We start from the raw sequence: 24,316 nt of genomic DNA, 5'->3' as shown, positions 1-24,316 counted from the left end.
GGCAGAATATTCTGTAACCTTGTGATTAAACTAACAACTGCAATGTTGCAATAAAGTATTAATCACAGATGAGCAGAGCTGAAATGAATATAGGTAATACCAAACACTGTAGGACCTCCTTTTCCTTAGCCCCGTAGTTCTTTTGTTCCTAGAAACAAAAGCTTAAATTTGAAGTTGAGTTTTGCACCTTTTGAACAGCTTGGAGGCTGTTAAAGCAAGGCCACCATTTACTGGAGATACATGGGATCCTGCAGGAAAGCAGAAAGCACATTCACTCTTTCTCTTAGACTCTACAAGGTTATGGGAATACTGATGTGCTCACCCAGCAACCAGATTAACACTTCTCAGCCGAAAAATATAAGAGGGAAAAAAAACCCCAAACAAACACAACAAAGGATCCTATAGAGGTGAATTTACAGGTGCACACTACAAACAAACTGCCCAATAAAGGTTGTGCACTCTGTAAGACAAGGTGAAACTTTACAAATATGAAAAACAGAGATTAAAAAAAGTGGTAAAGTATAAAATAACAACTGACCCAAGCTAACAACTGAATAATATGAGACAAAGAAGCAAAACTGACTGACAGCCATGCTGGTAGAAAGAGAAAACCGGAGATGCTCAGGTCCCTTAGTCACAACCCTCAGCGTTGGGAATAAGCAGATGACTATTCAGAGCACACGGGGCTGGCTATAAAGCTAAACTCGAAGACATTTCTCTTCGCAGCATCTGTTTCCAGTCTCTTTGTTTCCTGCAGACTGGTGCTCTCTCTCCATCCCCTGCCTCCCCAGCCGCCGCGGCCCTCAGTTCTGTCCCCCTTTCCCCGGGGCTGCGCATCCCTGCCCCTGGCCAAGGCTTTGCCTGCCCGAGCTCCTTCTCTTTTGTGCGGCTGTCGGAGGGGTTGGGGGTGCACAGCCTGGGGGAGAATCGAGGGCAGAGAACAGGCGGCTGGTAGGGGAGCCCCGAGTGCGCGACAGAAGCGGGGTGGGGAGGAGCCTGGGCAGCGATGAACCCAATGGGTGGCCGAGGAAGACGCAGGGAGGTTGACGGGGGCAGAGGCGCCCGGGACTGGCAGGAAGCAGAGAGCGGCGGAGGCCGGACTGCCGGAGCGCGGATGGTGCGGTCCATCCGCGGTCCCTTCCCACGCCCTGCTGGGGCTGCCGGAGTGGATGCTGCCCTGAAGAGCTGCGGCTGATAGCGCAGACACCGCCGCTACTGCTGCTGCTGCTGGGGCTACTGGGGCTGCTGGGGCCGCTCGCCCTGCCCCCGCACACAGCTCTGCCGAGGGGAGGGCCACAGGGGTGTGCGGAGTGTGTGATCAACGGGACGCCGAGGCCCCGCCTTCCCCCCCCCGTATCCCGGGCGTGATGAGAGGGGGAGATGGACCCGAGCCGGCGGGGCTGGCACCATGATGTTCGTCGGCTTTGTGGCGGCGCTGGTGATAGGGACGGTCCCCGGAGCCCTCGAGCTGGGGCAGGGCTCCGCCAGCCCCCCGGCCATCCGCAACCCGCAGCCCCCCGGGGGGGGCCAAGGCCCGGCGGAGCTCGGCCGCGCTGACTGCGAGCAAGGTGAGCCGGAGGGGGGGTAAGGGAGCGCTGCCGTCGGGTGTGGGGTGGTAGCGGAGCGGACGCCCGGCTGCTGGGGAAGGAGAGCGTTAGCAGGGCGGTGGTGTGCTCACAGTGCCGGTTCCCCGTCGTTGGAACAGGTAACAGAACAGACACCTCTTGCCACAGTGACAGCAAACGCTGTTCTGAGAGGAGCGTTTGAACTTTTACATCAGTAAACGCAGCCGAGGGACGAAGGTCCGACCTGGGTTAGTCTGACGCTATTTTAATACTAGGTAAATCGAGTTAAGCTGTGCTTAAAGTATTCATTAGGCGCAGTTAGCAAAGGCTGTCATTCCCCGTTTTGTAATCGGACACACTTCTGCAGGAAGCACTTGGGTCTCCAGAAGCCCAGTGGCAGAAGGGAAAGCAAAAGGATGCTTGTGCTCTAAAGGCAAACTGCTTCCCATTGCATCTCTTTCTTTCTCCCCCTATCCCCCTTTCCCCATCTTGGGATAGTGGGGATTGCAAGTTAGCGCTGGTGCCTAAGGACATCTGTGACCCTGTCAAGAGACCTGCCTCCCCCTGCCCCCAGCTAAACTGCCGGTGACTTCAGTGGAAATTTTCAGTGCTTAAGGTCTGGACAGCAATTTCAATATTCAGCCCTTTAGCTACCACCGTTGGTGTTAAATATAGACTATGTTTCTGTACAGTCTGGTTTGGAATGACTTCACATTTGAATCTGGTACCCCACTTAAGAGTACTGCATCCGGCTATGGAGTCCTTGGTACAGGGAAGGGGGCCACAGAAATGATCAGAAGGATGAAACACCTCTCCTATGAGAAACGCCTGAGAACTGGCATTGTTCAGCTTGGAGAAGATTCCAGGGAGACCTTACTGAGGTCTTCAGTTCTTATGGGGAAAGACTTTGTCAGGGCCTGTTGCAACAGGACAAGGGGGTGGTGGTTTTAAACTAGAAGTGGGGAGACTCAGGCTGGGTGTGAGGAAAGAATTCTTTACAACGAGGGGGGTAAAATAGTGGCCCAGGTCACACAGAGAGATGGTGGAAGCACCATCCCTGAAGACACTTGAAGGCCAGGCTGGATGTGGGTCTGGGCAACCTGATCTAGTTGAAGATGTCCCTGCTCATTGCCAGGGAGTTCCTTCCAATCCAAACTATTCTATGATTCTATTCTGTGATTTTCTCCCTGCATTGTTCTGGTATTATCTCCTACCTACGTAAGAATTATGTCTTATCTCTAGCTTTACTAAAAATAAGGAAGAATTTTTGCAAATTCTCTTCTTTGTTGCCCTTCCTTTTACATCTCTTGTAAGGTCAGCAAGGAAGTTGATCATTGATATCCATCATTTTGTTCTTGTGGAAGTTTTCAGGGTTGTTTTTTTAACTAATTTACTTTCAGATATCTGAAGAGGGTTGTTATCTTTCTATTCCAACAGCAGTCCTAGAAGGTGTGTGAAAAAAAGCTGATAATTTGACCAAGGTGATAATAATACATAATGGTATAAAAATACCACATAAAGAGCATAGGGAAGCATTAAGGTGCCTCCATATTGATCATTTATGCTTCCAAGTCAAATGTTGTATTCATTCAAGAAGATAGAAGCATTACAGATGTTTTCCTGGGAGGACTACCAGGCAGCTGATGCCAGGCAGGAGAAAATGGATAACTGGAGACAGATGAAAAACAAATCTAGAAGCCTTCACACCCTTTAACTCATCTCAGTTTGGGAAAGGGATCCCACAGTTGCTTCTTGGATTTCAGCCCATCATATATATATAGCTTTTGTTTTCAGAATTCTTCAGTCTGGTTCCTAAAAATACTTCGTGAGGACTTGGTCTAACATGTTACAGTGAAGAAGAACACAGCATTTTATTGCTAAGAACCCAGGACTGCACTTACTAAATTCCAGAATCCCCTGTGACTTCAGCACAAATGTGGTTTAAGTAAAAGAACCACCAACAAGTACTACATGGTTTGGGTTATAGCCATGTTCTTTAGTCTTTTCAGAATGATGCTTTTTTCCCCCAGAAAAAGGAAATCCAGGTTAGCCCCTGTTAAGGGTAGGATGTTGCTACTGAACAGTAGAGAATACTTCCTTTTTGAAAGGTTGTCTGGTCCTACTGGACTCAGTGGTAAATTCTCAGTGACATCAACAGAGCAAACATCTGTCCTAAAGCCTTCATGGAGGTAATATGAAAGTATTAGTGTGTGAGATGGCTTGAGGTGGAACATGGAGAATAAATTAAGCCATCTGCCCAGAAATAGTGAACATTATTGTAGTATTCGTCATGGAAGTATGTGTTCCTTCGTTACAAGAAGCAAAGAAATGCAAGTAAGGCAATGCTGTGATGCAGTTTATAGCTGGAGAAGGACAGACTATTCAGAGATAAACTCACTGCATCTACTGCTTTAGTACATGTCCTAAGGAACCCATGCTCAGTTATTCAGCACCTGCAATGACTAAATACAATACCACGTTCAAAGCCTTAACTGTAAATCTGGATTTCTAGCTTACATATTAATGACTTACCTGCAAAGTTGACTGGCTAAACTTAGTGCATGTGTATTTATTAAACTGCTTTATATTTAAATATTACTGGCAAATGATGATGATGATAATGATAATAATACAAGCACCTTTATAATTATACTGTGTGGTACCAGTCTAAAATCTGTTTTATAGTTTAAATAATTGATTTTGGTGTTTCTTTTCCTTCCTTCTCAAATGAGAGGACATCTGGGTAATATAATTTATTCATGCCTTGGAAGCAAGTAAACCAAGTACCAACATACATATAAAAATATCATCGATTAGCCAAGGAAATCATAGAGGAAAATAAATGAGTCTGAAAGTATTCTGTACACAAAGCCAACAGAAGTCCAGCAAAGTGTAGTATTTTAGTTACTGCTATTAACAACTTACCTGTAATGTACTCATGCTTCAAAAAAGAGGCCTACCTCAATACCTAGAAGCAAACACTCCCCATAATGTTTATGTAGCATGTAACTACAGTATTCTGCATGCTATGCTGTTTATGCTATGTTGTTACATATCCAACTTAAACTTCTTTGAGTCAAGGGGGTTAACTATTTCTTTTGTATTTTACAAAGGCGAAACAACAGAAGAAAGGGTACATGTCTCTGACAGAGGTCACCCTAATAATCAGAACCAGAGATAACATCCACATCTCCAGAACGGCCAGAGTGTAGTCTTTCCATTTAAATTGCTTTTATCACAGGGTAATTCCACTAATACTTATCAAATGGTGCTTTACTAAACTGTGAGTGAAGAATCAAGCCTCAGGCTTATAGTCTAAACCGCTAGATTTTCCTCTGTGTTACACTGTAGTCCAGGGCAGTTGAATGGAAGGTCTTTTTGGGGCTTTGTTTTTTTAAGAGCATAGGGTTAAAGATAAAAAGAAGATGAAAAAAATGGACAGGAATGTCTATATTTCCCTTCAAAGAAGGCAGTCCTCCTGAAACCATTCCTTATTACAGCTGCACAGCATAAGACCCCTCATTTGCTACAGCTTTGTACCAGCATAAGACAATGGCAGATCTTTAGAGCCTGCTACACTTCCATTACACTTCCATTTATTTTTTCAGAGACTTAAACCACTGATCGTTGGCATTATGAATCTTCACTCTGCAGAGGAGCCAATTCAGCACTCTCAATATATAGAATATTTATGAAACTTCTAATGTAAGGATCCTTGAGTATGCAATACAGCGCTCTGCTGAAGTTCTCAAGATAGTTCTTTAAACAGTAGTTCTGATGGACACATCCTTTTTTTCAAGGTTAGAATACCAGGAGAAAATATAGTTTTAGACTAAGAGTAGTGCTCAGCAAAATGATGGACAACAGCATTCACTTATCACAGTGAGCATCATCCATAGTTTTGCTGATTTGCATAGTTTTTCATCAACAAGACAAATATCTTTGACTTTAGCCAGGCTTGATCCTGGAAGGAAAGAAGAATTGCCATTGATTTAAACTGGTGCTAGATTTGACTTGTACTACAGATAGCTTTTTACAAGTACCTCATGCAAACTGATGAATTAGTTTCATTCTGAAACATGGGATAGACTCTTTTACATGTATTATGAATCATCCAACAGCATTCTGAAATACTGTGAGTTACAAGTGTGGTTACAGGATGTATATATACAGCATGTGTCAGTAGGAGACCAAAGCACTTTATGTCACTTTGGACTTACCTAATTGACTCCAGGGCAACAGAGATGAACAATCAGCCCAGGGCCTTTCTGTGGCACTATCCGACATTGAAACACCTTGGAAACAGAAGCAGAAATTAAAATATTTGTTGTTTTTACAGATTTCCAAAATTTAAAGTATTTATTGTGCTTTGCCTTAAATCTGCAATTTCAGGGGTGAAAGCACATAGAGCTTCTACGTCTGATCCCCCTTTTCCAAATCTACACTTAGCCAAATCACAAACCTTTGGAAACAGGTGTTTATGAAGAAACTACTGGCAGACATTTAGCCAACACTGTGAACTCCACTGCTGCATCACTTACATGTAGAGCAGAAGTGGAAGGGAATTCCATTCTATTTGCAATTCAGCCATGGTTTTACTTACTGCTTTTCTTTAGCAGTAACGTGTTTTCTATATGACAGAAGCTGGTTCTTGATCCTTTAGCAGTAACGTGTTTTCTATATGACAGAAGCTGGTTCTTGATCCTTTAGCAGTAACGTGTTTTCTATATGACAGAAGCTGGTTCTTGATCCTGTTTTCTTGTGAGATGAACAACGGTTGGTTATGAATGCTACTGCCCTTCATAAAGCATGTGTGCTCCTATGCACAGCTGGAAATCTACAGGAAAAAAGCAAACAAATATTTTGTTGAGATATTAGATAAGAGGATTTTATTCTTCAAGGACTCCCTTATTCAATAATTTGAATAGAAATATTGTGTAATGTGTATTCAGGAAATACAGTGTATTGATTTCAGTAGGTGTCATAGAGGACTGTAAAGCATTGGGTACAAAAATCAACTTATTTTTGGAGATGACATCTTTAAAATTGCTTTTTGGTATATCAGGAATCTCTTTACTATGACTGCAGCTGATGTTTCAAGTGAAAATAATAGTCTATACAAAAGTCAGCTGAAGAGCAGAAATAAACAGAATTCCAGACTGTCTGTGACAGCAAAAACACAGATAAAAATGATAAAGGCAGATAAACAATGCATAACATGTCTACACTAGTGATAATCCTGTATCCAGAATGACAGGTCACTCTGTCATATGAGTTGAATAAATGTTGTTCATCATTTACTGCACAGTGTGTTACTGCTGAGAAAGTAAATAGGAGGCAAAAAGGAACCTGAAACTAAGTTTGAGGTTAATGAATTTGAGTTATTTGGCAATCATTTGGCTTTCTGATTTTATAAAACATACTGAACTAAATTAAAACCAGGACACAATCTGAGTGAAAGCAGAGAAGAAAAAGTGAATCTACCTATCATCATCATCATCATCATCATCATCATCATCATCATTCTTTACACGTATGTGTACACCTATACAATGAAATGCAGGCACAAAATTAGTTGTCTTCTCCCATTGCTAAAATCCCTGCAACCTGAATGATGATGGTGTAGCTTCTGATCTTAAGTAGATCACAGAACAGAGGCAGATGGATTAACTGAGATTTCTGGCAATACTAAAGCATGCAATTAGGCAATGTTTGATACATTAATGAAAGGTATTATTGTAGAATTTCCTGCTGTTATGACTCTGTTCTGCTTCTGTACAGTTCTACCTATGACCAGCTCTTTTATACCTTTACCAGTGGTACTTGGCTAGCTCCATCAGCAGATCCGTCTGGCATCTGAAGTAAAACTACTGTAGTAACAAATGCAAAATCTGCTCATTTTCTTGGAATTCTGTAGCTCTCAAGAAGCTAACCTGAATTTGGTAAGATCTCTCATGAATTAGTGAAACCACATGCAGTGTTTTTCTGTCTGAGAACACGTATGGACAAATGCATTCTTTAGCTAAAATAAACTGCTGACATTCATGACATGCATAAACGTTACACTGGTCAGACCAAAAGCTATGCAACCCATGTGGTTGTTTTCTGATTCCCTTAAATTGGATGGAATTATGTGGAAGATAGAATGTATGGCACTCCTATATATATATATACTTACTGCTCATTTGGGTAGAGGTAACCACATTTAAGTGATTCTGTGTAGTCTATACATACTTTTTTGTTACATCTTTAAGTTGTAGCATCAGAAGGATCAGAAATCTGATGTAATTTCAGTGTAAGAAGGAAAATGTTTTCCTCATGTAAAAAATGTTACCTCCTTTTGTATATCACTGTATAGGAATACTCGATGTGCCAGAGTGCTTCTCAGAAGCAGCTCGCTTAAAGAGCACAAAGATGGTAACACATAGAACAAAGGGAAAATGAGGTTCCAGTCTTTTGTATGGGATACATTAACAGAGCAACAGAGTATGTTGCAGGATCTTATTTAATGGGTTATTTTTAACTAGGGACAGTGAGACTCCGGGGTGGCAAGAATGAGTTTGAAGGCACAGTGGAGGTTTATTTGAATGGAATCTGGGGAACAGTCTGTGGGAGCCATTGGGACAATGACGATGCAACAGTCGTATGTCGACAACTTGCACTTGGGTAAGTTTGAGTAAAAATCAGTCAATTTACTTTAATGATGTTTCAGTATAAAGGACAATCTATTTTGCAAATCCTGAGGGCTCTTTGTGTTTGGTGATTGTTTTTTCTGCTTAAAGTTGTTGAATGCTGAAGTTGTTCTGCACAGAATCCTTCACTTCCTTCAATTGCATTGTACTTTAAAGAGATGGAGAATTGGTGTTTCATTTGAAAGCTGCATGTGGGATCTGGAGGGGAGCAGACCAGGCTAGAAATTCTCCAAGTGAGAAGTGTGAACAGACCAGAAAAGCTTTGCAAACAAAAGCTACTTTATTAGACCTTCAGGAGATGTCCACACGGGGAGAAATATGCGGTCTGATCTGATCTCACTTATGGAAGTGTCATTAAGAACAGCTCCAGTGAGGTTACTGAATCTATAATAATGTAAATGTGTCCAGAATTAGACTCTATATGGGCTCCTAATCATAGGAAAATTCCTATGATGAGAGCTTGGCATTCATTCCACCCTGCCAAAAAACATCTGGGACTCATCCTAGGTTTCTGGACAATACACGATGTTTTGTTAGGCACGTCTTCATCTAGTCAGATAATCTGTGTGGTTTACTGTCAGAGTTGTACACTCACAACAAAACCCCCCAAAACCAGACAAGTTTTGTAGCTTTACATTTCTGTGGCAAGCGTTTTACAGAGTTAAAGTAATACTGTACATATAAAGTTAATATAAAAGGACAAATTACAAAATGAAAGTACAATGCAGGTTGAAAGTCCCTGCATTGTCCTCATTGACCACTACTTCCCACTGCTCTTGGAACAGGACCCTATAACATAATTAGTCATTAAACTCTAGATAATGCCTATAGTGATACTGCAGTTGTAGTAGTAGATAAAACTGAGGTCAGGAAGAAAATACCCTGTGCCAAAAGGCACTTTAATAAATAAAATTCAATCTCAGCTTCTAAAATAATGAATTCAGGTTAGCAACCAATCATTTGAATATCCCCCCCCTTAACACCTCATTCAGTTTGCACTTTCTCAATAAGCCACAAAATATCACTGGCTTCATTGCCTTTCTAATGTTTCTTTCAGTCGCATACCAAAGGAGTCATTTTGTCTGCTACAAGCAGTAAGGGGCATTTATAGCATACTTGTACTGTTAGATTCCTAATGGATTATTCTACTGTTTAAGACTGCTAGCCAGAACTAAATCTAAACTGCTTTATAATGTTCAGTATGGACACACCATGCCAATGTATAAAAATACTGAGGATTAGATGAGATAAAAGTCCAGCCATCTGGAAGCTGTGATTTTGCTTATGGACTTCAGCTGTCTTACGTGCAGTGTTTCGTTCCTCATTTTTATGTAAGTTCTTTGCCTTCCATATCCTAAACATTTCAGTTGAACACCACCACTATTAGCAAAAGTAGTTCAGTGATAAAGGTGAATGGTTTGGTCCTTTCCAATAGAAATGGCTTAAATCTCAATCGAAGGCCAAAAACCCACAAGCACACATCAGCTGAAGTTTCTGTTACCATGAGTGCTTCGCAGGAATTCAGATCTATATCAAACAAGGCTAAACTCACTAGGTGTTATTGGTGTCTTTCAGGTGCTTCCATCTATTCATTTGCTTTTAAAATATTTGGACTTTAGTTTTAATTTCATCTTGTTAATGAAATTGAACTTTTTAATTTGGCATTATATGGAAGAAAAGATGGTTGAATGATTATCACTGTAGGTTCAGTATGGGAAGGAAAAGGAAGCTGTTTATAACTATTCTGGATGGGAATGGCTGAATAGAGAATAATGGACATTACATCCTGATGTAATGGAGCGTGAGGTGGTTTCAACGCCCCATGGTCACAACTGTATTATATGACATGTGTATGGGCAGAGCAGTGGTATGTTTTAATGGAGCAAATGCGAAGATAAGCGTCAAAGGGAATAGGTCAAAGTGTTAGCATTACCTCTCCTGGCAACTGCAGTGGGGTGGTACTATAGATTCAACTGTGCTGATTCACCTGCAGCAACACAGGCCATTGTATTCAAATATACCACAACTAAAATAGTGAGAACTGGGTCACATCTGTTACTTTTCTTTGTGCAGAAGACAATGTTGAACTGTATGAAAGGATGGTGAGTTTATACTGCTAAAGAAAGCTTTTTCTTCTCCAGGATTTATAGATGAGAAACTGTTCCACTTCCACTCCTCCCACTCTAATGTCCTATCCTGGTTATTTGTCTTACAGTGAAAAAGGTACAGCAAAACATGTACCATTTTCTGGACTGGGCCTTACTCCCGTTTACTGGAATGAATGTGCGTTGTCGTGGTGATGAAGAAAACATATTGTTATGTGAGAAAGACATCTGGCATGATGGAACATGTCCTCAAAAAGATGGCAGCTGCTGTCACATGTAGCTCTTCCCTGGGTAATAAAAGCCTTATGGTTTGGTTACCTCCTTACTTTATTTAAATAGAAGTAGCAGTAATTACTTATTATTAAATTAGAAAAAACTATTAAGACTTCTTGGAACAGGAAATGAAACAGATTGTATCATTGCATCATTAACTGCTTCAAATCCCTCTATGCTGTGCAAGCCTCAACTAGCTGAACTGCTTTTTACCTTCCCATAGTCAACAAGCAAATTGTTGCTTTGAGATTTGGCTGGAAGAAAGGGTGAAGCAGCAAGAATCTTCTACTGTAAAAGTAGGAATTTCCCCCCCCACATCTTCTTTATTTAACTTAAAAAAGTTATTCATTTATTTACCCAGAGGGTGTCTTTGATAGCTACATAAGCTACATTTGTTAGCTTTTCTTGAACAGTGAGGCCAGATTATTTTAATCAATATGTTAACCAGCAACTAAGCAGGTAATCATGCCATCAGATTTAAGATACTGCTACCCCTGAGGAAGGCTACGCTGGCAGTGCTGTGGAGCTGGTAATGCCAGTTTCTTCTCCTGTATCTAAAGCATCGATGGCCACAGTCAGTTCTGTGCTGCCTTTCCTCTCCTATTTATATTTCCTTACTTAATGCCCAAGGCAGATGCATTTTTGTCCTAAAGCTCCACTGTTCATGAGGAATATTTTGATAAATGACTCCTAAAAAAACATTATGGTCTTCATTGAGAAAACTATGGTGCAGAGGGACAGGAGAATCTTTAAAGTAGCAGACGAGTTGAAGGACCAAAGCAAGAGGGATAGTTTTGCTTAAAGACACTGAAAACTGTACATTTGCGAATTATATTTTTAGATGATAAGGTTTTCCTTCCGTTTATGGACATTTTCATCAGAAAACTTTGTTTTGCTTAGGTAAATTTATGAAAGGACTGTTGTCTGTTTCCTTAATGCTGAAAGAAAGTTTATCAAGTAATGTAGAGTCCAGGATATCAGAAATGAATTAAACTGATCCCAAGTTACAGCAGATTAGATGATGCTTTTGTGTTTTAAAGGTTTTGCTAGATGTTAGAAATGATGAAACTTTAAAATGACCTTTTTAAGTAATATAGCAATGATTTTCCATATGGTTTTAAGCTGTTACATTATTATAACTTTATGCAGAAGTGATGCTTTCAAGACAATTTCTTGCTGGACCAGAAAAGGGCTAAGGGTTTGAAAAGACCAAAAGAAAAACCGTATCTCAGAAACAGGAAGGGAATAAATTGAAGTGAGACTCCACAGTCAGTGAGATTTCACTGCTCTGACTGGAATTACCACAGAAATGAGAAAACATGAGGATGAATTTCTACTTCTGTGGTAATGAAAGAATTTGGGACTCTCGAACTTCAGATTTTACCCTCTGGGACCAAGCTTATACAGAGCCAATTTTGCTCATACTGGTAGAAATGCAGGTGTAACTGATTGATTGTAGTATTTGGCCTTACAGCCCTAAGTACCTATGAACATTCTTACTCTTAAGTAACTCAAGATCAGTATGGTTACTTGTCTGTAACTGCAATATTCTTCAGCTACTGAAGAATGGCACTAGGAAAACTCTGTTTTCTTTTCAGGTTTTCCATCTAACACAAAAAGTGTGGTTCTTGAGGGATGTCAGAGAAACCATTAAGTGTTCTTTTTTCTTTACTATCAGGATAACATTTTGGGGAAGATATAACCATTTTCTATATTCTGTGTTTGATCATAGCCCCTGTCTTTACTCCAATCCGACTGGCTGGTGGGAACAACACTCATGAAGGAAGAGTAGAAGTCTATCATGCTGGCCAGTGGGGGACTGTCTGTGATGATCAGTGGGATGATGCAGATGCTGAAGTCGTCTGTCGGCAGCTTGGCCTTGGGTTTGTTTTATTACACATTTTCTCCTCCAGCAGCAACGCAGGAGAGTTAGTCAAATACTCAGCTTGGAGTTGTCAAAAGATGCTCCTTTAGAATTGCACTAATACTTTGAAGCAGTAACTAGGTTTATATACAGAAGGTTCAGGCACGGCACCATTACTTTCAGTTCCCTGGAGCTCTGATTTATAGGAGACATTTTTTAGTATCAATCAGGGGCAATTTGTCTGTAAATCAGACAAAAGATGTGTCTGAGAATAAATGCTAACTTAGTGAAAACGCACTAGTTTCAGTAAATATAGTAGGGGAAAAAAAGCAAGTTCCTTTGATTATTAAAATCCTTACATGCATTTTACTCAAGTCTAAACTCCTTGCTTTGGAGTAAGAGCACTGCTTTGACAGAAAGGATATGCTTTTTGGCATGCCTGTGAGGATCTCTCAAGATTTGCATAAGTCACAAGTCTCTGAAGATTGTCACTTTGCACATACTGAATAGAGATCAATTTGAACGTTTGACAGTTAGAACTTATCAGCATTTGCATGGTCCATGATAGAGTCATAGCAGCTGAGCAGGATTTTCTTGCTCCTCTCTGGGGAGCAAGGAAAAAGGTCACCCTCCAGGGGTGATTTTGATACCACACAGAAGATAAGTATTCAGTATTTGAGGAAAGATGCTTTAGAAGTGGGAGGCAAAGAGGAGAACTGCTGTATCAGAAAGGTATGAGATAGTGACTATTGGGATGACATGCCACATGGGTTGAAGAGGGAAGGAACTAGGAGCAAGATACTAAGATGTATCCTAAGGATGACAAGGGAATTATATCTGAGACAGACTGGAGGAGAACAAAGCAGGTAAGTGCAAAGGAGACTGGAACAGAACTCTTCTGTTGCTGCTGGGATTATGATGAATTAAAAGAAGTGGCACTGAAGGTAGGAAGTTTAGTGGTATTAGATGGTGGCCCTTAGAGTGTATTTATTTTGTAACGTGCCCAGTGAGGCCTTGGACTGCTGATGCCATCCAGATTAGCTCAAAAGGACGAGTACAGTGCAGTACTCCAAAGTTCCTACATCTCCTGGTGAGCTATGTGGGAATCTACATGCTCCTCTGACACCAGATTTTCATTTTCCTCTGCTTTATTTTATACTATATTTCTATATCCCCTGGTTTATTTTATACTATAATTCTATATTCCTGTACATTTTCAATTGGGAATACCAAAGAGGAAGTCTAATCATCTTATTGCCTTTTTCTACTTCTGAGTTGGGCCACTATTAATAAGTTTGGTGATTTACTAAGCTATGCTTTACATTTCTGTATACTAATGACAAACATCATGTTCTTAACGTGCCTCCTTGCTTATAAAATACCTGATTCCTTATATTTCATGTTCATGAACTGCTGTTCTGAGAAGTTTCTAGTTTGATTTGTTTTTCTGAGTAAATAAATAGTATTGAGATGGTGCTAAGGTTTTTGAAATACTGTATAGAAATTTGTCAAGTAACAGACATGTCTTGACAAATATGCTCACTATGTGAAACAGAACTGTTACCAACAGTGGCTGCAGACCACTTATGAAGCAATAATAGTAATTGAAACTTACATACTGTTAATCAGTCTGGAATGTGCTTCCAACTAAAAGTAAGCATCTCAGGAAGTAGCTTCCCACACCCTTTGAACTTTTCCTTTTTTAGTAAATTCCAATTTTTTGTTTCAAATTCTTCTTGACATTGATGAAAGAAAAAATATCAGTGCCAGACATGTCAGTGTGTTACTTGGGATTAGGAAAATCATGCGGAAGAAAAGGTAATACCTAAAAACCTCTCTCAAGAATAAGGTACTAACTTGAGACTGAAGCTACCATGTTTAGCTAAAACGTTTCCTGCTGAGTGCTGGAGGACATTGTTGGTTTGCTTACCTGCTTCTTTGAAGCAATTGGAGACTGTAACTCTCCACTGGGTAAGGTGACTTGCTTTCTGGTATTTTCCAAGTTCTCCATCATTTGAAGAAGGCATCTGGTTATCAAAGGAAGAGTTGGAAAAATAACAGTATCTTTTCAAGATTAAGAGTATTAGCTTGGAAATATTAAAACCAAATTGATTTAAAAAAAAGGAAAATATAAAACACAGGTTATTTCACCTACCCTTCTTGTGTGCTTTTATTTACTGAGCACTATCATCTATACAGTCTCTACCATGAATTTCCACATCCTTCCTTTTTATAGAACTTTTTCCTGATCCTAATTTAACTTTCATAAGGTTCTTATTTCTGCTGTTTTTTTTACCATACCCATTTACTCTTTATCAATAATTTGCATGATTGCCAATTGTAAATTTAGTATTCTTTTCCTTAAAAAGAAGAAAAAAGGGAACAGGGATTGTTACATATTTACACAAAGCACTAGAAATGAAATCCACATCTATGTAAACCCATACATGGATTAATGAGTCAGTGCCTTAAAAATGTGGGACACCTCCAACTTACATTTAAAACAAAATAAGTTCACAGCAGCTGTACTACTCTGACACACAGTTGCAAAGGCCCTATTAAGAGTCTGAATGATCACATCTCAAACAAATAGTCAATACCTGTCATGCTTTCCAATATAAGCTGAACATACAATTCCTGTTAGGCATTATGTGATAAGATACAGCTGGTAGTGGAGAACTCTTTAAAGCAAATGAGTAAGTAGTACAGAACCCTGTATCCAAACTGTACGTTAATGACTTTAAGCTAACCCTTCAGATAGGTAATTCATTATAGTAAAAAAAAGTTAGGTAGATATTTTAATCTTAAAAGTTGTAAAAGACAACAGATACTGAGAATACTTCTGTAAAAACTTGGCTGGATATGTGAACAGAGAAACTGGAAAGAAAACAAACCATGTGAAAAACCATTTACATATGAAAGACATGGTATCTTAAATAGCACTAGAAATATCCTGATAGATCATCAAGTCTTAAAAACTGTAATTTCTGTAATGCTGAAACAGTAGAGCATTTTACACAGATTTTTGTGTGCAAAATCCTCTATGCTGACATAACAAGTGTAACACACAAGACTGGCCACTGGTCTGCTTTCTGCTCTTGTTGCTACCACTCACTGTCAAGTTATGACAGTCAAGTTACTTGAGATCTCCCTGCTGTGATTCTTCCATGACTGGATTGGGAACAATCACTTCTCTCTGCCTCAGCTGGGTATCTGAGATATGATTAGAGTGCTTTAAGGACAACAGATGAAAGTCACTGTAAAAAATATATTGGATTATTTTACTACATATAAACATTAAATGAAAATTAAAATTAGAATCCTCGTACCCCAGATGTACATCAGTAATCTTTTTATGAAAGTTATGCTTAAAAAGTCAAAAAGGACAGAAAAGGAAAATCTCATAGATACAAAACAACAGAAATTAATATTCTAAACATGTTGAAATCATGGAAGTTTGGAAACAGTATCTTTAGGTGCACTCTGTAGCCCCAGCTGAGACTGAAGTGACTGTGGAACCACGGAACACTGCATCCCACAATGCAGCCTGCATTGACACAGGTATTCAGGCAGTTTCCTTGCTGTTTTAGAGGTTGGATTTGTAACATTCAGCTCTTCCTGCTGAATCCTGTCTCGTCAGCTTTCTTGTTCTTGAGGGTTCCTTACATGTTGACAGGGGTGTTGCCAAGGCATGGAGCCAGGCTTACTTTGGAGAAGGCTCAGGCCCCGTGCTACTGGATGAAGTGCGGTGCACAGGAAATGAACTGTCCATAGAGCAGTGTCCAAAAAGCTCCTGGCGAGAACACAACTGTGACCACAAAGAAGATGCTGGTGTTTCCTGCACACCTCTCACAGGTAATTACCAATAATCACTCAGGAAAACAGTGACAAATGCAGAGTTCAGAGCTCTGGAAAGGGAATTTAGAAAGATGCTGATCCCACAGTGATAACGTGTTCTGGCAGTATCAGAACGAGCCAACTATGGGAATTCTGGGGTATAGATATTTTACAGTACCAAACCCCTCATTATTCAGCACAAAGCCTTGGTTCCTCAGTAATACACTAACCACCACTTCCTATGTGAGGCATGCCTTAAATGTGTATCACATCTACCAATGGCAGTTACTTCAGCATAAAAGCAACGAGAAATACAGAATATATAGAGAAAAATATAAGGTGTTTACAAAGCAAAATCACATAATCAGAGCCCACTCCTGTGGACCTGGCATGTAATAAGGGCTTAGGAGATCAGTATCTTGTGTTAGTTCTCTTGCAATTGAGCAACTGCATTATGCAATACTTCACAGCTGACTGGCTTTATGGCATGTCTCAGCCTGTCATTAAATGACACCTAGTGGTCAGCACTAGATGCAGTATAATATTCTGATCACATGCAGTAAATGCAATGTTATTAATGTTGGCTTAGAACAATAAATGGACCCAAGAAAAACTGATTCTTGTTTTTGTTTTTCCTTAATTGTTAATGACACAGATGGTGCATTAAGACTAGCAAGTGGGAAAGGCAGTCATGAGGGACGTCTGGAGGTCTATTATACTGGGCAGTGGGGCACAATCTGCGATGATGGGTGGACAGAGCTGAATACACAAGTGGTTTGCCGGCAGCTGGGATTTAAGTAAGATTACTTGATATTAGATGTATGACTCTTTGACTTGGTGATGATGACAAACACTTAGATGAACCCTGCATTATACAAGAGTGTTTCTTTAACATTAGCTGAGTGCTTCATAGAAACTACTGAGTTAAAATCCCTTAAAGCCTACTTCCCTCAGCCTCAAAGAGGTATTATGGCCTTAGTTTAGGTAGAAGAAAAAGCTTCAACTGAGGTTGTGATTCAGCAGTCTTGATTCACTGATATCCTTCCAATCGTCCTTTTAGTTGAGATGTTACATGTATATGCATATGTTATAGCGATATGCATATGTTATAGAGAAAAACTGATCTGTTCTATTTCGCCTGTAAAAACTTGATTCTCCAAAATCTTTCCTTGATGAACAGTAATTAAAGAGATCTCATTAGAGTTTCACGCATTCACTCTTCACTGTCTGTGGCTACAGACACACTCTTGCTAGATGACTGTCGTCTTGCCTTCAGATTATAATAACTCACATTCAAAAGAAAAGTTTGTCTCATTTTGCTCAGACTGTGGCATTTAAGTGTGTATATAATACTAAGAACATGCTTTAAGTCTGAAAAGTCAGTGATTCAGCCATATGCTTGGTTGGAGGGAGGCCTTAATCAGAGGTGTTACACTCACAAGTTTGTATTAATGTAATGGTAGTTTCTTAAAGAAGGCATCACCAAGGAAGCAACACGGTGCTCCCATTGAATGTAATGCTGAGTGAACCTATTCTGTCACAGTTTAAACTATTTACTGGTACTACTCGAGAAACCTTTATTTCCTCAGAGATAATGTATTTTCTTTCTGGTGCTTAAGGATGACTTCTCATCTGATCACTGTGGACCAAAACGTTACCTATATGTTATGCAGGTATGGAAAACGTGCCCCAGAAAGCTACTCAGAAGGAAGCTCTGGGCCCATCTGGTTAGATGATGTCAGCTGCTCAGGGAAGGAGACAAACCTCCTGCAATGCTCATGGAGAGAGTGGGGAAAACATGACTGCAGCCACCACGAGGATGTCAGACTTATTTGCCATCCAGACAATGACAACCATAAGCTCACACTCGGTAAGGCACCTCTTTGTTAAAGTCACAGCATAAGTATTGTGGTGGGTGCAGATTTGAGATGCTCAAAGTTAATATTTGGCAGATGTGTGTAAAGAAGGGAAGGTCAAAAAGGCTCACTTTTCTCCCGAATCAAGCTTTGTTTAGAGGAACATAGCCAGAATATTAAAGATGAACACAAATTTGTAAGCTAACAAAGTCAGATTCCAGAGATTTCAGTATTCATTAGATTTTAGACCTATTCAGCACTTCCTAATGGTATACCTCATTTCACTCAGCACTCTCCAAGTTGTAAGTAACTCTCTCATACTATCAAAAGTTGGAGACGTACACTAGCACTGAGGAATATAAACCAGTAATATATCTGCTTTACATTCAAATAATCTGAAAAAAGAGGTATGGAGAAAGGGGTAAGTTCAAAGATAGCAATAAGGAACCTATCATTTACATTGTGCTTGGGTGAGTGGGCTAATTATATACTGGCATTATCGAATAAAATACATGCAAATGAATGCCAAAGATTCCCAAGTCCACGTGTAATAATTCAACACGGATTCTGGCCATAGGATATGCACAGTACAAAGTACAGGAGAACAAGGGGTTGCTCAGTGATTCTAAGAAGTTTCATTTGTAAAACTTCCTACCTACAGAGTTTGTAGCTTGTCAGCAGGTAGCCTTTTACAAACCCATTGCTGATTGTCTTCAGTTTACCCAAGTATATTTTAGTCGATTCTGAATTTAGAATGATAAAAGTTAGAGCCACAGCTTCTACTGAAATGCAATGGATTTGCACTGCCTGGGTGCCTGAAAGTGTCTGGAAACTGCAGACTGAATGAAGGTCTATGCTGCAAACTAAGGCATGGATTCACTGCGAGACATTGCCAACTGTTGTAACAACAACCAGCACTTCTACTTGTACTTTTCTGGTCTTCCCCTCTTTATAGTCTTTTTCTCTATAACCTTTAGACCCCTCACAATCCATGAATGCCTTTATGTTGCAGTACAGTTCCATTCTGTGTAGGATGATGTCAAATCATATTTGGTAGACAGAATTTTCTCAGACCAAATATAACAGCAATTGAAATGACTGTTGTCTTTACAAACGTGAACCATCTGTGCTGCTTTGCTGAAATCCCTGAACAAGATAATCTTATCTGAAGGAGCTCTGGTTCAGTGAAATGCATCCACATGGTGACATTCTCACACACATTCATCATTATGAGAAAGTTTGATTCATTTCATGATCATAGATTTATATGCTTCTAGCTGGGTCATCATCTTGTTCCAGAATAGCACATAATGGCAACAACAAAATGAAGATGGTGAATCTGACATTTCCTACAAGACTTCTGATTGGGAAGTGGACAAAGACTGTTGCTACCATTTACTTTCTAGTATTGGAAAAAGCCCTCTAGGGATGACCTGAGGAGATATGGACATTAAGAAACATTAAGGAAAAGTGAATAACTACAACACTTGTTTACTATGTAAGATTATGATAATGTAGCTAAATAGAAAGTTGTTGAAGTTAATTCATGTAGATGTCCTGACAGTAGGAACTCCAGTATAAACAACATGCTTTAAATAACATTTAAAGCAGAGAGACTTTAATCTTGTTTTCAAATCTTTCATTTTTTAATTAAATAAGGTTTGGTATACAGAAGTTACTCATACCCTAAATGAATCTGAATTAAACAGCAAATACAAATGTCTCAAAATACTGCCTTATTTAAGCGCATAGTTAAGTAACTTCTTACCCTAACTGATTTAGAAAAGATTAGAAACAGGTCAGAAGAATGAGGAACAGGCTTTCCAACTACTCTGAAAAGAAACTCTCATTACTGTACTAAGGATTGTAAAGTATATTAGAAGATTTAGAAGGTGATTCTCACTTAAACATTATAAAAAGGCCTCAAAGGAATTCGTAACTGTTTTAAGGCCACTTGCATTGCTCGCCTGCTACAAAGGCGTTTTAAAATAAGAAAGAAACCAGTTAGTACTTTGCCCAATGATTCAAAATTTAACTATAAGCCAAGCACTGAGTGAATGTCTGACTAATGCACATTAGTGGGATTTTGTATCATGAACATACCTGAATAAACAAACAATTTCAAGTGATTAGAAAATAATCACATATTAGGCTAGAATAACATGCTGTAGAACGTGATGCTGTCACACAAAAGATGCTATAGAACAGCATGTGTGACAGTAAGTAATAACTTCAACACAATCCTGCCCTTTCTTACTGAGACAGAGGTTAAGATAAGTGGTAGCAACCAGTTTGAGAATGTGTTTCTGAATCGAGATACAGTTAAATTCATCCACATAAAGTTCCTGCAAGGAAAGCCTCTCCAGCTTGTATAGGCATATTAAAGATATGATGGGTGTTTGCTGCCTTTAGAGGTAGAATTGCTCTGTGCCCGTGGCGATCAAATTCCGAGCCATGTCACCTATCTGCACAAAATGGAGGAAGCAGATGAGCTATGAAGTACAACATAGAGCACTATTTTGTATTTGTCTTGCAATTCATACAAACTGATTGCTTTTGCCAGCCAGAAAAAATATGTCTACTGTAACAGCTGGTATTAGGCTTGTCAAACATAAACATCATTTGATCCTATACACTGAACATGATGAAGATGACTTAAAGTACTAGTTCTTGCTTTTGCTGTTCTAAGTTGACAGCAGTAATTTTTCCAGGTCCCCCCATCAGGTTGATGGATGGTGAGAATAAGAAGGAAGGACGTGTAGAGATTTTTATCAATGGACAATGGGGCACGATTTGTGATGATGGATGGTCTGATAAGGATGCAGCTGTGGTCTGTCGACAGCTTGGCTACAAGTAAGAAAACTCATTAAGCTGTTTCTCAAGCTATCCATTTGCTGTATCTAAAAATGGTAATTTATGCAACCAAGTATCACCAACATACACCTTTCAAAACTTGCCTGTTTGGCATTGTTTTAGGAAAGTGTATTTATACCAGTCAGATAAGAAGTTGTAAGGATATGTCTGCAAAAGAAGTGTAATTGGGAAAAAGAATTTAATATCCAAAGGCACATCACAGTCTGGCAACTGAAGTGCAAGTTAATGATAGTTATTACATATTCTTTTAGAAGGTAAATATTCTGGCTAACTAAGACCAGTAAAGATACAACAACTATAGGGCACATGTATAAATAGCAAAACTAATATGAGATGAAAGATATCCAGAGTGCTAGTGGATACAAGAGGAAAGCAGTGAAATGTCTTGAGTCTGTCAAGAAATCTGAGCTTAAGAAATACAAATCATGTTATCTCTTTGCTGTATCTCACAAAGTAAAGTTTGTGCAAGCAAATAGCCTCAAATTATGAGTGAACACATAATATATGCCTTTTCTAAATTGCCTGGTATTTGTTTAGTAAAGCATATTTATAAGTCATAGTAGACTATGGCTTCAAGATTACAACATTTGACCGTACATGTTCCACTACATCATTCATTTAGTCTGCTTCATCCTCAGCCTCTTCGGCTCTTTACGTGCCTCCCTCAGATGACTACATGCAAACACTTCGTGTTTTTAAATCACTGCAAGGACAGTGCTGGGATTCTCAATGATTCTCAGAATGGGGGATGAAGATTATAGGCTACAACAGAGCACATGTTCCCTGAATAACTAGGGATAGACAACATTTTAGACATCTAAAATCAGGTACCAGAAATTGGGAGGGCTTATTGGAAACACTGCATCTTGGTGACCCTATGTCTAGACAGTTGCATCGCACAAGCCCGACTTTGCAGTTACGTGCACTTATGAACTGGAATTGCTTCTGGGCCTTGAAGTTCATGATGGAATTAGAAAAGAAGAAGTTATTTTTAGCATTCACAGATGCTGATTTTATATCCAGATTACAAAGATTATGGAAAAGCAGCTTTCACATATTTTGGTTTATAAATATTTGTAATGCTGTTGCAATGTAAATACTTTGCCTCGTGCCTTCTAACTGGATACATAAAAGCACTTTTTAACCATTAATGAACTGCAGCAATTTTGTTGCACTTATTTTTCGTCTACATACCAGAGTAATGGAGACAATGAGAACGAAGTTATCATCAAGTGAATCAGTGACGGGACTTGGAATGGAATCTCCATGTCTTTCACTACTCACTGAAATGTTTTGGTTGAGTAAAATGTAGTGTAACACCTCAAAATGTTTAATAAAAATATATATATTTCCAGAGGTCCAGCTAGAGCAAGGACAATGGCGTATTTTGGGGAAGGCAAAGGCCCAATCCATGTGGATAATGTGAAATGTACAGGAAATGAGAGATCCTTGGCAGACTGCATTAAAGAAAACATTGGGACTCACAACTGCCGCCACAGTGAGGATGCAGGAGTGATCTGTGACCATCTAAGCAAGAAGGCCCCAGGGAACAGCAATAAAGGTGAAGCCCCATTGTGAGTGGAAGACCAACAGGTTAGGATGGAGAATGGTCATGGTAGGAAGGGACAGACATAAACAATCCCACATCGTGGAACACACAATTATATGAAAAGCATTACAGAAACAAAAGTGCTGGGAAATCCTCTCTGCTTACACTCTATGATCTTATCCCTGTGCCAGGTGAATAAAGGAATCATAAAGACCATTCAAATGATATGAGGTACTTCTCTGCCATAGCTTACAGCAGCCATGCTTCTTAAACTGTATATGCGACATGAACATGCAAAACCCTAGGCAGTTAAACTTTGCATGGTATCTTCAGCTGAGGACTGAGACATATGTGGTATGATATGAAGTACACTATAAAAATCCTACACTTGAGAAGCAGAGCACAAGTGTGTAAATTGCTCTGTGATCACAGTAAAAAAACAACCCAAACAAACTCAGTTACAATGAATTTCTAAGAGAAATTCTCAGAGAATTGGGTTTATATTCCTCAAGTGAAATTTGTTTCTTAAAAACTCCTGTGAAACACAGAATAACTTCAGCCTTCGTGGTTGCTTTTTAGTTAACTCTCATTAAAGACTGACTACTTTTCCTTTGGAGTTTAATGCTGTCTATGTCTCACTTTCTGGTTTAGATTCTCTTGCTTCTGTTTGTGGATTGAGGTTACTACATCGTCGACAAAAGCGAATAATTGGTGGGAAAAATTCTTTACGGTAAATAATGTGTAAAACCAACTAATTTTGCATATAAAGCTTCTAAAGCAGGTATTTGCCATAAGCAGCTTGCCTCATTTATGCTTTTATTGTAGGTTTGTGGTTTTGTTTTCCTCTTCAGAGCAAATTTGGTAGAAAATGAAAAAATATTCAGTGATAAATACTTGCAGTGTTTGGTTAAGACCTTTAAGTGCTCATGGGTTTAGTCCTTGATTGGGTTGAATGTCTTACTTTCGAAAAAGCCAGTTTACTTTCCTTCAAAGGACATCTTGATATCAGGGTGTGAACCAAGAGAGCTGCGAATGTCACAGAAATGTCAGAGAAGGACCTGGGGGTATTGGTTGATGAGAAAATGAACATGAGGGAGCAGTGTGTGCGTCACAGCCCAGAAAGCAACTGTATCCTGGGCTGCATCAAAAGGAGCATGACCAGCAGGTCGAAGGAGGTGATCCTGCCCCTCTACTCTGCTCTCATGAGACCTCATTTGGAGTATTGTGTGCAGTTCTGGTGTCCTCAATATAAAAAGGACATGGAACTGTTGGAACAAGTCCAGAGGAGGCCACGAGGATGATCAGGGACTGGAGCACCTCCTGTATGAAGACAGGCTGAGAAAGTTGGGGCTGTTTCAGCCTGGAGTAGAGAAGGCTGCGTGGAGACCTCATAGCAGCCTTCCAGTATCTGAAGGGGCCTATAAGGATGCTGTGGATGGATCTTCATTAGGGACTGTAGTGACAGGACAAGGGTATGGGTTAAACTTTAACAGGCAGAAGGTTTAGATTGGATATAAGGAAGCAAATTCTTTACTGTTAGGGTGCTGAGGTACTGGAATGGGTTGCCCAGGGATGTTGTGAATGCTCCATCCCTGGCAGTGTTCAAGGCCAGGTTGGACTGAAGCCTTGGGTGATATGGTTTAGTGGGAGGTGTCCCTGCCCTTGGCAGGAGGGTTGGAACTACATGATCTTAAGGTCCTT

At 39.8% G+C, this 24,316-nt stretch overlaps 1 protein-coding gene across 1 annotated transcript in view; it reads left to right on the top strand.

Moving 5' to 3' along the window:
- The first annotated feature begins 1,072 nt into the window (after positions 1–1,072).
- PRSS12 (serine protease 12) overlaps positions 1,073–24,316 on the top strand; it is a 35,803-nt gene continuing 12,559 nt past the window's right edge. Inside the window, 12 exon segments of the mRNA XM_034064694.1 lie at positions 1,073–1,568; positions 8,093–8,231; positions 10,473–10,536; positions 10,538–10,615; positions 10,617–10,653; positions 12,368–12,518; positions 16,176–16,354; positions 16,992–17,133; positions 18,010–18,206; positions 20,904–21,045; positions 22,422–22,627; positions 23,267–23,345. Of these exon segments, the coding sequence (XP_033920585.1) occupies positions 1,409–1,568; positions 8,093–8,231; positions 10,473–10,536; positions 10,538–10,615; positions 10,617–10,653; positions 12,368–12,518; positions 16,176–16,354; positions 16,992–17,133; positions 18,010–18,206; positions 20,904–21,045; positions 22,422–22,627; positions 23,267–23,345 (1,574 nt within the window). The 5' untranslated portion in view covers positions 1,073–1,408.

The sequence above is a fragment of the Melopsittacus undulatus genome, chromosome 7, assembly GCF_012275295.1.
Source record: "Melopsittacus undulatus isolate bMelUnd1 chromosome 7, bMelUnd1.mat.Z, whole genome shotgun sequence".
In the NCBI taxonomy this organism is placed as follows: domain Eukaryota; kingdom Metazoa; phylum Chordata; class Aves; order Psittaciformes; family Psittaculidae; genus Melopsittacus; species Melopsittacus undulatus.
The sequence above is the reverse complement of the archived record's forward strand: the minus strand, read 5'-3'. Positions and strand labels throughout refer to the sequence as shown.